General features: G+C 43.7%; 1 protein-coding gene across 2 annotated transcripts in view; it reads left to right on the top strand.

Annotated features, from left to right (window-relative positions):
* The first annotated feature begins 1,009 nt into the window (after positions 1 to 1,009).
* PWWP2A (PWWP domain containing 2A) overlaps positions 1,010 to 11,473 on the top strand; it is a 28,221-nt gene continuing 17,757 nt past the window's right edge. For both annotated transcript variants that reach the window (XM_015415848.1, XM_015415847.1), the window contains exon 1: positions 1,010 to 1,704. In XM_015415848.1, the coding sequence (XP_015271334.1) occupies positions 1,058 to 1,704 (647 nt within the window). In that variant the 5' untranslated portion in view covers positions 1,010 to 1,057. The remainder of the gene's footprint in view (positions 1,705 to 11,473) is intronic.

Genomic DNA, 11,473 nt, shown 5'->3' with positions numbered 1-11,473 from the left:
TTCTTTGATTTTCTCACTGTAATTGTGCAGTCTCAGTTTTACTCAGGAATAAGTCTACTAAGGTCAATTGAACTATGAGTTAAACAAGCATAGAATTGCAACTGTATTCCCTCTTACACTTTTCCATGAAGCCAGTTATATCATATGCAAGGCAGGGATTCCCAACTGGCAATTGTCTACAGTGCCACTTAAAAGCCTTTTTTTAGCTCTTATGTCGATGTAGATACACGTGTAAAAACAGAACCTTTATATACTATTGTATTAGGTTTCTTAACTGGCATGTCATGCAGACTGGCTAACTTACACTGGTATTTCAGCCTTTTGCGCTTTCCAACGAAAGTGTGATTAAGACATTAAAAGCACCGTTCATTTGTTGGGCTGATGACTGTTACTACCCCACGACCAATAATACAAACTGCAGTTTCATGGCTTTAAGGTTTCTCTGGGTCCCGTCTTACTAATCTTCGCGCGTATTGAGAGTTCACTAGTTATCCTTTATCGCTTACTTTTCGCTTTTATAAAAACATAAATATGTATCACAAGTAAATTTGGGATAATTGTTAGAAGACTCCATCCTTCAATCCATTCCGGAAACTCAACGGGAGACAGCTTTGAAGAACGTAAAGCAGAGGAAGAAGCCTGGTAAGACTTAAACGACAACACCTTCCACTTCTCTTTGCTTTTTCAATAGACATCCGACAGAGCCAATGAGCAGCAAAAGAAAGGAGGGCGGGCTTACTTTTGTTCCACGAATGGAACAAAAGGTGCTTATTAACCTGCCCCCTTTGATCTTTGCCGACACAGATACCACTAACCCCGCCCCTGTTTTCCACTTCCTGCCCTCTGGAGCAACGTCTCCTCGCCTAGCCAATAGGAAGTGTCCCAGTTCTTTGATTGATTTCCCCACCGTCCAGTAGGAGCTTAGAAGCGGCCAAGGTGCTTGCCTTCTCCCCCCCCCCTCGGTAGGCGGTGTCCCTTCCCTTCCCAGGCGGGCGAAGAAGGCCGCGGTTATCGATCCCGCTGCTGGTAGAGGGAGGAGGAAGCAACAGCAGAGAAAATGGCGGCCGTAGCTGCGACTGCGGCGGTGCCGGGTGATGGGGGAGCCGGCGAGGCCGAGCCCATTCCGGGCACTGAGGCCGGCGCAGAAGCGCTCCCTGCCAGCACTCTGGCTGCAGTGGAGTCAGCGGTGCTCGACGCCAGGGAAGAGCCGGAGCCAGCCCCGGGTGGCGAGGCCGAGGAGCCGCCGCCGCCACCCAGGAGCCCGGCGGGGACCCAAGACCTGCCGCAGGCCCAGCCCAGCCCGGAGCCCGTCGCGGAGATGCCTGAGCCCCCCTGCCCGCTCACGGCGGCCTTCTCCGAGCTCCACGAGGGTGAAGAGGAGAAGTCGCAGCCTTGCTTGCCGCTGTTGCCGCCGCCGCCGCCTGCAGCTGGGGGCCCCGCGGGGCCGGAGCCCGGGGAGGAGCCGCCCCGGCCGGAGGAGGAGGAGCCTGATGCTGCCGCCGGGGCGAAGCAGCCGGAGTTCACGGGGACTGTGGGACCGGCGGCGCGTGTTGGAGAAAGGGGGGAGGCGGGGGAGGCGCTGCTGCTGCTGCCGGGCTCGGAGGTGGTGGTCACCCTGGATCACATCATCGAGGACGCGCTGGTGGTGTCCTTCCGCTTCGGGGAGAAGCTCTTCTCCGGGGTCCTCATGGATCTCTCCAAAAGGTGAGAGTCTGGCCAGCCGCGCCTTACACGCCTCTTCCCCGTCCTCCGCCGGACCTCCCCCATTCCCTCCAGGCCAAATGAAGCCTCTCCGGTGTTCTTTCCCTGTCTTCCTCCCGGCCCGTAGGACTCTCGGGTTTCCTTTTCCCAAACGGGGCTTCTGGGGGCGCAGTCCTGGGTGGTCTCCTGCTCACGGAGGTGGGCGAGGCCTTCGGTGGCTCCGCCAGGGGGGCGATGGGGCTCTGTCGCGAGCGGCCTCGTGCTCAGGTGGTGGCTCAGCCCAGCCCCCTCGTCGCTCCGACCCACAGAAGCAGTAAAGGAGGATTATCTGTCGTCGAACTTGTCTAGTCTTAAATGCTGCCACTGCAGTAGTGCTTTCCTCTCTTTTGTTCCTCATCTCCCTTAAGTTAAGAGGGGGGGACTGGGAAGGGAAAGCATTCCAGCGGGAGTGGACTGAGCCGATGCCAGGAGGCAGCCGCCACCTGAGTAGCATAGAGTCTGAACTTTTAAAACCGTAAAATTGATGCCACTGTTGCATATTGGTAGCAGTACCAAAAAGCCGAACCATAGTTCTTCAGTAGCTGCATAGAAATGCAACTTTTTAGATCAACAGATTGGGAAGGCAAGATGGTATAGGCATATCCTTCCTTGTAGTTCATCTTAATGCTTCAGTTAGTGGGGATGTTTGGCTGCTGCTTATTAGGCTAATCCGTTTTCTGATTTTGTGTCAGAAAAATGTGGAATTGACAGCAAAAAAAGTTAGCATGCTCATAATATATTAATGCCTTTTTGCCATAGGTACACGTGTTGAGAAGTTGCCTTCAATATTGCTTTTCCTGCGTAAACATCCAAAATGAAAAATACTCCATCGCTCATACATTACGAAGTACATACTTTTTCCAATGAAGATATTAATCTTCCTGTTGAAAAAAAGTTGTATGAAGGAATCCCAACGGAAACATTTATATCTGAATATATGATCTTGGGGTAGACTTATACACACAGTCAATATGCTTAAAATGTGTGGCTTTCTCTATCCATAGAAGGCTTATTTTCAGTCTGGCAATGCATTGGTGAATCTCAAGCTCTATTAAAAAAAACCAGGATATTGAAAAGCAAATATAAATCTGTGTTGTAATGCCAGAAGATTGTAGTATGCAGAGCAGATTCAGTGCACAGTGTTCTTTAGATGTGCTCTGCCTTAAGGATATGGTTTAGGAGGCACCTGTGGCCCTATAGGAGATGTTCTATGAGTTCTGCCACAATCAGTGAGCTATGTCTTAAAGGACATAATGCTTGTACTTGTTTTATTCTTTCTTATAGGGCAAGTCCTTCCTGGCATTTTTAGTACATTCCACAGTGGCCTGCATTCAAAATTTAAGCCTTAGGGCATAAATGTGGCCCCTTGTGGAAGGCAGAAGAGCCTCAGTGGCCCACAGCATACTTAAAGGATGTTTGGCATTTAGTAAAGGAGTAGGCCTGAGGAACACAATTACTTTGTTAATTATAACACTTTCAGTTCCCTCAGGGGCTAGGATACATAGCTGTGGGTGGAGGGGCCAGGAGTAGCAAGAAGCTTGTACTTCTCATGCAAAGAGAAGTATGGGATGGGCGGGATATAAATGTGAAAAAATAAATAAAAATAAATAAATAAATAAAAGGTTTGCCCTTACCTGTGGAAATCTCCATATCTAGCATTGAGAACCATTACTTTGTAATGTGTTTTTCAGTGTAGGGAGGTAGGGCTGTGTAATTTTTAGTAATATTGTGAGACAAGGTAAATTTTGGTGTATGACTTGCTTAGTTATCCTCTATGCTCCATTGCTGTCCAAGGATTTGAACCTGGGTCCTGTTCTCTGTGCAGATCTGTCTCTGCCTACTGCAGCATGTTGGCCCTTACATTAAAACAGCTATATGATTGAAGTAGATTTTATGGGGGGGGGGGTTGCTGCTAATTATGAGGTTTACTGATACATAAATAATAAACAGTCGAGATATCAGCTGTTGTTTTATTGTTCCTTCAGTGGCTATAAAGGACAGTGGCTGTTTGTAAACCATCCACGACTTATGAATCCACGTGGAAGCTTGATTTTGCCTGTGGCATTTCATTATGAGGCATGGTGGTTCTACTACCTGTTTCCTGGGATTAATAGAATGTTGCTGCCTGTTGAAATTTGCCTTGCCTTCTATAGATGGCAACCTCAGAAGTAGCTATATGTGCTCCACAGCAAGCCTGCCACATAGCACTCGCTTGTTAATAGTCACCTTTATCCAGTTTTTCCCAGTTACAGATTTGAGTAATTGTTCATAATAAGTAGTTAGAAGTGACCACCTCCCTAAGATCTGGTGGGTTTTTATTCATGACCTTCAGGAGTGTGGTCAAATGTCTTACCATACATTTTCTTTTGCAGGTATGAAGGCCAGATATGCAGGAGGAGTCAAGTAGGGTTGGAGAACAAAGTAACACCAGTGTGGTTAGCTTGAATGGCAAAAGCAAAACTCAAACCCATAAAAGCAAGGAACTGCAGTTGAGCAAGCAAGTTATTTTACTGAGACATTGTACACTAGTTGTTGATGTGTATAATGTAATTTTACATGTACACAGTGTTGTATTGCTAGTTTGTTTGCTCTGGAACATTTCTGCAACTACTTTGAACACTTTGAAGTCTCTTAACTGACAAACTGCATTGGTTTTATCATTATGGTGTAAGCCATGTGCAGTTGTGTTGGGTGAGAAGCAAAGTGCAGAGTGGGGTTATTCTGAGCAGCTTGTAAAACCTATCTGCTTTAAAAGCATTGACAGACAGCAAGCTGAGGTTCTGTACTGAAGGGAAGCTGCTCATAATGTGTAATGTTTACGCCTAAATCTAGAACACTTTGGTAGCTCCGGTGCATTGCACTTCATAGTTTTAGCTGTCATTTCATTGCTTTTCTAGGTTTGAGATCTGAAAAACCTGTTGAAAGAAACTAATTTTTAAGTCTGTTGCTTGTTTACATTTGTTTTGTAGTGTGTCCTCCTGACTTAGTGTTACAGGTAACAATAAAGATGCTAGATTTTCAAAGCAATCCAGTGCAGAATTATTTTAGTGTAAGCTCATTGCAGTCAGTGGCCTTTGACTGGAGTAACTGCACAGAGTGCACTGTCAGTGATCCTTTGGGAATTAATGGGTTTGGATTTGCCCTCCCTGACCCTTCTTGACCATAAGTGGCCAGCTGTTTAGTGCCAAGAAGAATATTAATGTATATCATTATAGTGTAGAGAATGATGAGTTAATGTTAAAAAAGTCTTGCCATCAGAAAAGGCTGTTTACATAATCAATGCCAACTTTGGTTAGATCATCTGATCTTAGTAATAGCACAAAAAACCCCTGTGACCTAGATATGTGCATCCATATATCTAAGTGCCCATTGAACTGAATTCACCTATTTTGTCTGTGGTGAGTACATGGAGCCTGTCTGTGATACTTCAGTGAAGTATTTGATCCATAAGATCACTTTGTTATGAAGAAGACTCTAAATGTGGCACATTTCCTGATATTACCTGATCTGGTCATTAGTATGAAAAGGCCCTTGGTCTAACCTTGCCTGTTCTTGTGTGGCCTGTCAGACACCAATCATTGGCATACCTTCCTTTCTCACCTTTTCCATCATGTACTTGTTACAAGTGGTCATCTGACATTTCAGGACCATAGGAGGAAAGAAAGTGCTAGAGGTACTAGGATGCAATCTGTACAGTAGTAAAATCCCTATGAGCTTGTAGTACAGTTAATGAGATAAAGTACTCTAGCTTAGTGCAACAGCCAGGTTCTAGTACTTTTGGAATATTACTGCTGATCAGAGACATTTGGAGATGTTAATGGAAGAAATGTTTAACACTAACACCTCCCCCCCCCTCCAAAAAAAAAACTTGACAGCATTTGGCATGGAATTAATGGCTCTCATGATAGAAGTCTGCAGTAGTTAGGAGACACTTGACATGTATTCTAACTGTAAACATTGATATTTCATACACACCACACAATAGATATTAGCCAAAAGGCCAAGAAGCAAACCCATATTAGCCTATTGTTTCCCATTTAAAAAGTCTTTAGAGGTAACTTGAATGTAACAGTTTGTCTTGCTCAAGTATTTAGACTGGCCTGTTTAGAGAGGCCACTGAACCAACCCAAAAGTGCTGCACCTGAACTGAGCTGGTCTGGCAAGTTCATTTCCCTCTTTCTCCCCGCAGCAGAGAAAGGGGGCCGGGACCACCCTGGAAGGGACTTCCCTTCCATCTTTCTCCTGGCCACAGAGAGGTTTAAATGGCTAGCAGCCATTTAACCGGTCAGTTTTGCTTCCCCCTCTGAAGGGGTTCACTAGTCAGCTGCTATGTTTAAATGGCTGGCAGCGATTAAACCAGTCAGTTTCATTTACCCCCCTTTATATCTCCCCTTTGAAGGGGGCCAGAAGACCAGGACATATTCGGGGGAAGGCGCCTTCTCTGAACATCGGTTCGTGAATTCCGAACCAGCCTCAGTTCAGGCTGAATTCCAGTTCATAAATTGGTACATGCCCATCCCCACTTCTGATTCCAAGGCAGTATTTGACTAAACCCATATGTCACACTTTCATTTAGAGATGTACAATTTCCAGAAAATTTGAAGTCATGGAAAGACTATGGGGGAAATGGAATAGTTGGCAACTTATTAGCCAAATTTATTTTACTGCATTATCAGCATAAAATGCATTGGTTATAACTTTGTTAGCATAGATGAGTATACTATTTGGCATATTTATTTTTTAATTTATTTATTAGATTTCTATTCTACCCTTTCCCAAAGAACTTAAAATATAAATGCCTAAGTTTTTCACAAGCAAAATGGCAAATATACTGCACCCTGTGCTACCTTAGCACAAGTGTCTTTATATTGCTGCCTCGAAGGTAGGAAAAATTAAAAGAAAACAACTTTTGTGATACAGCATATTGTGTATTATTTGGACAAAGCATTTATTTAGACTATTTGTTTGCATGTCCATAAAATGTTAACATGTCCATAAAATGTTAAAAGTTGTTAAAATCCAGCATTTAAAAAACCTGATCAGGGCTTCATCAGTATATCTGATTCTCTGCGTGGGCACAATAGTGGATACCTAAAGCCAGAGACTAGAGCTATGAGCAGACAAGGCACATCTTTCTGCAAACATGAACAGGTCCAGGTTTGCAGAAAAATCTGAAATCTAAAAAAATACATTGGCGGGGTTAAATGCTGCCAATAGAAACAGTGCCTGTAGCTTTAAGAAATGAATGCCCTCTCAGTGGCTGTTGTGGGAGGTTGCTAGCTTTCAAGCCTTGGGTTTTGTCAGTAAGAGGGAGGGAGCAGGGCCCTTTTCATGGCTGTTTTTGGCCTTTGAGGGAGGACAGAGAGTGGCCAGGCTCTGCGGCAACCTTCAGGAGATTCGCTATTATGTGATCTACATGACCCGCCAAGGGCTGGTAGCTTGCTACTGTTCAACAAGTTATCCCACAAGAACCAGTGTGGTGCAGAGCTTAGAATTTCAGATCTGGGAGAACCAGCCTCGGTTCCCCACTCTGCCACAGAAGCTCACTGAGTAACTTTGGGCCAGTTACACGCACCCTCTCAGCTTAAGGTACCTCACATGGTTGTTAGGATAAAATGGAGGTGAGGAGAATGTGAATGGCCTTGGGTGCCCACTTTGGAGAAAGGTGGGGTATAAATTAAGTTAATAATAAATATAGCTGAAGATGGGGGACAATTAAAAAGTTGTCGCTGAGTGGGAAGCAGAGAAGAGTATGGGGGTTGCTAGGAGGAGGTAAAGAGGAAATAGTGGGGGGATGAGAATCCAGGGGAATGTAAAATGTCCTTCCGCAGACCGGTAAGGTGATCTTGCTGGTGCCTAAAAGAAAGTAGTATGGGTGCCAGGTGAACATCAAGGGGGAGAGCTTTCCATAGTGTAGTCACACTGAAAACTCTTTAAGACATTCTTTAAGATATTAGCAAGTTGCAGCAGTTACTTGCATAATATTTAAACAATAGATCATTGAAAATGTGGTATGTCTACAGTATATACAAGCATCATTATCTAATGCTGTTGGTTGCCTTATGAAAAAATTTTGTGCTACACATTTGATTAAAACCTTGTCTTAAGGGATTTCAGTCATTCCAAAAGAAAAATATAGGAACTTCTTTCAGCCCTTTCCAACGTTTTGGGGGCTTGGCTCCTATGGCATTTTTCTCCTTGCACTGTTCTCAGGCTGCTGTGAGGACATTCTTCCACAGAGGTGCTTGATTCCTCTGCCGTTAGCCCTTCTGTGGGTTATCCAGTGAATTTTTCAGTGAATGCAGAAGCACTAGTGGCAGAGGAAGCAAGTGCCTCAGTGGTGGAAGTCTCCATAGCAGCCATAGGAAAGCGTAGGTGGAATGATGTTATAGGACTCAGGCTTTAATTTGAAAAAACTGAAAAAGGGGCTCAGAAAAAAAGGAATCTCCCCCCCCCATTTTTTTCTGTATCTTAGGTTTCAGGTTGCTTTGCTTGAGGAAGACACTGTTCAAGGACAGATGTTTGGAGGAGCTGCAGGGAAGGAACAAATCTAAAGGCCAACTGAACTAGTAGAAGCTAGCGGGAGAGCAGGACAACTTTGTGGGGACACGTGAATTCCACTAGGGATCAATTGGGGAGGGCTTATTTTAGGAAATCCCACAAAGAAGACATGGAGGCAACAGTTGTCCTCTGTTCCCCCTGAAACTGTTATTGTGAGGAATGCTGTCCCTGGATGTGAAGGTCCTTTTGGCTGTCTGGTGGGCCTGACCTCCATGATGTTGCCTAACTTTTCTTTAAAGCTAATTTCCATCACATTGTGGCAGCGACTTCCATAAATTAATTTTACAGAGGTTGAAGAATTAGTTCTCTCCATGGAGGATGTCCTTAAACAAGCCAAAATCAGTCTTCTCTAAGCATGGCAGGAGTGCCCCCCTGTTCCAGTGCAGTTTCCATGTGAGGGCCAAGTTTAGCCCTGAGAGTGACTTCCCATTTTTTCTATCTCTTCATTCTCAGTTCTTCAGTTTGTGAAGGGCCAGAGAGGCACAACTTGCCCTGCACCTGGAAGGCCTCATCCTAGGCAGAGCCTTTCTCTTCAGAGCCAGTGCTGGGGGTGGGAAAACACACAGGACATGCCGCTCAGCCAGCCTGGCAAAGCTGCTCTGCTCTTGCATGGCATGACAAGTGAGCCACATTCCTCCCTGCCTGGTGCTGGCAGCCTGCAGAGAAGTTTGCCGTTCTCCTCTTGGTCATTTTTCCAAACAAGCTGTATTCTTTAGCCTACCCTTTTAGGGGAAGAGTTCCATTGCCTTGAATATTTCAGTTGCTCTTTTCTGCTCCTGTTCTTATGTGCTTATTGATTATATGTGGCGATTGAGACCACAGTCCAAAAATGCAAGGGGAAGGGTGTTCTAGTTGTCTGGCAGGTCATATAGTTGACCCCATTAAAAGTAGACCACTATTGCATGAAATAACAAGCTGCCTCATAAACAGCTATAAATAATGGCAGTATCATTTTGTGGAAACTGGATCACTGCAGATTGTTGCAGCTTAAAGTGATGCAAGCTGAAAGTATGTGCCAGATCAGTAACTTGTCATGTATGGCCAAATGGGGTCAAGCTCAGTAATACTGACTTCCTTGACTCTGTGCAGTAATACCCAGTCAGTTGGTGGCATCATGTCAAATGCCAAGCAGTCTTGCATGCAGCAGATCTTGAATGGGTGTGTGGCTGCAAAAAAACGGCAGCACAGTTCTATGCAATGTTATTCAGCAAGTCTCACTGTCGAATTGGGCTTTATTCTGTTCCAGCCTCAGTACTACTACAGACCTTATATTTCCCTTCAGTTTTGACTTTTTGTCCTATTCATATAATTAACAAAATTGAACAATACACAAACAACAAGAGAGAATTACAGAAATATAACGGGAAGAAGTTATCAAATATTTTTGCATCTCAAGGCATCTTTTAGAGCTGCATAGGCAAAACTAAAATGACTTTCATTTACTGATGTCTTGGGGGTGAGGGGGAAGAAACTACTGCTCTTGAGAGCAGCTGACACTGGAGTCATCACTATTGCGGGTGGAAGGCAGAATTTGTCATCTGTCCATTATGCCTGGTATACCAGGTTCTAGGGGGAACGTTAGTGTAGACTGTGGCTATAGATCATGTGGGATCTGTGGGATCTCCTATAACATCGATGTGCACAAAAGCTTTTCTTTACTTGGCTCCATTTCATTCCTCTAAGAAAATGTAAAGACCTGCACTCAGGGACTCTGTTTTGGTGATGGTAAAACCCATGGTACCTTTTTTTCCATGTTGGGCAGCCCAGTCTCTACTAACAGAAATCTTATCAGGTGAGAGAACGCTTCTAAATGCAGGGTGCAAAGATGTGTTGTGTGTGTACACAACCCTGCAGCCCCTGAAATATACCCTTCTTTCCTCCATGACCATGGTCATGATATACATTTTGCTGTTTTTCTACATTTCTAAGCCACCTATGTCAGAATTTAAGGTTTAATTCACCTTGGTTCCACTAGAGAAATTGAATAGACGCTTGAGAGAAGAATGTGTAGTTACTTAATACTCAAAAAGTGTTCGATATTTCAACATATAGTATCGCAGCAGGACTTAGTCAAATTATCACAAAATAGGAGTGTGAGTCTTCTGTTGAAGAAGCTTATGCACGATTGAAATTTTGGGGAATACAGTACAAAGCTACACATAACTGCATGATCCAGAACTAAGCTATTAATCTTGTTTTTCCTCTTTAGAACAGGACTTTGAGAATTTGTGCCATGTTTCCAAGAGATGTTAAATTGATTTTTAATATTTCCATACCTGGACATTTAGTGAGCTGTGATGATTTTTGTTAACTGCACAGAATTTCTGTGATAGCTGCCTTGAGCATGACTCTGCAGAGGCAACATACAAACACCCTAAATAAATAAAGATTAGAAGGTATATTCAATTTTTGGAATAGCATTTAACAGTCATCAGTTCATTAACAAACACATACTCAACCAAAATAGTCATTTGTGAACATTTCTTAGGTTGCTTGCCATTGTTCTGCTTCCTTTATGGCTAAGGTATCCTCATGTAATGACTTCTTTAACATGATGGTTCATTCTTTCTGAGAGTAAATCTTGTAACAAACTGTGTCTGTGTGTGTTTGAAGGGTTGTTTAGGAGCAGGACTTGACTAAAATGTGGGAAGCATAGGTTCAGATCCTTGCTCTGTTTTTATGTTTATCTCAGCTAGTGATTTCTCCAAGCCAGAAGTTTGTTGCTTGTAAGAATGTATGTTAAGAATACTTTGCATCTCACAGGCTGGTTGTGAAACTAAAAGTTCATTGCATTTTTTTAAAGTGGTGGAATCCAAATTAAATATAGTAGCTTGGATCCTTAAGTTTTGTTTCTTTTTGTGTTTCTTTTTGTCTGTTGTGAATGTACTCCAATGCAGACTGCAATCCTCTAATGCTAAAGAAAACAGTGCTGCACAAGCAGAAATATGGCAAATATGGCTGGTTATCATTTGGTAGAACTTTGTGTCAACAGGTTGACTGTATTGTGTGTGTTTTAATTGAAAACTATGAACTTACGGATAGTGTTACTTTTGTTTGGTCTGCAGTGTACCTTCTCAGCTGAATTATGTGTGTATAAGAATTATGTACTAATTTCAGCATGCTAAACAGATCTATGCTCTTTCAAGTCCATTGAAGTTAATGAGTTTGGAAG

The sequence above is a fragment of the Gekko japonicus genome, unplaced genomic scaffold (assembly GCF_001447785.1).
Source record: "Gekko japonicus isolate JY-2015 unplaced genomic scaffold, Gekko_japonicus_V1.1 scaffold46, whole genome shotgun sequence".
Taxonomy (NCBI): domain Eukaryota; kingdom Metazoa; phylum Chordata; class Lepidosauria; order Squamata; family Gekkonidae; genus Gekko; species Gekko japonicus.
Note: the sequence above shows the minus strand (reverse complement) of the source record. Positions and strands in the feature narration are given on the sequence as shown.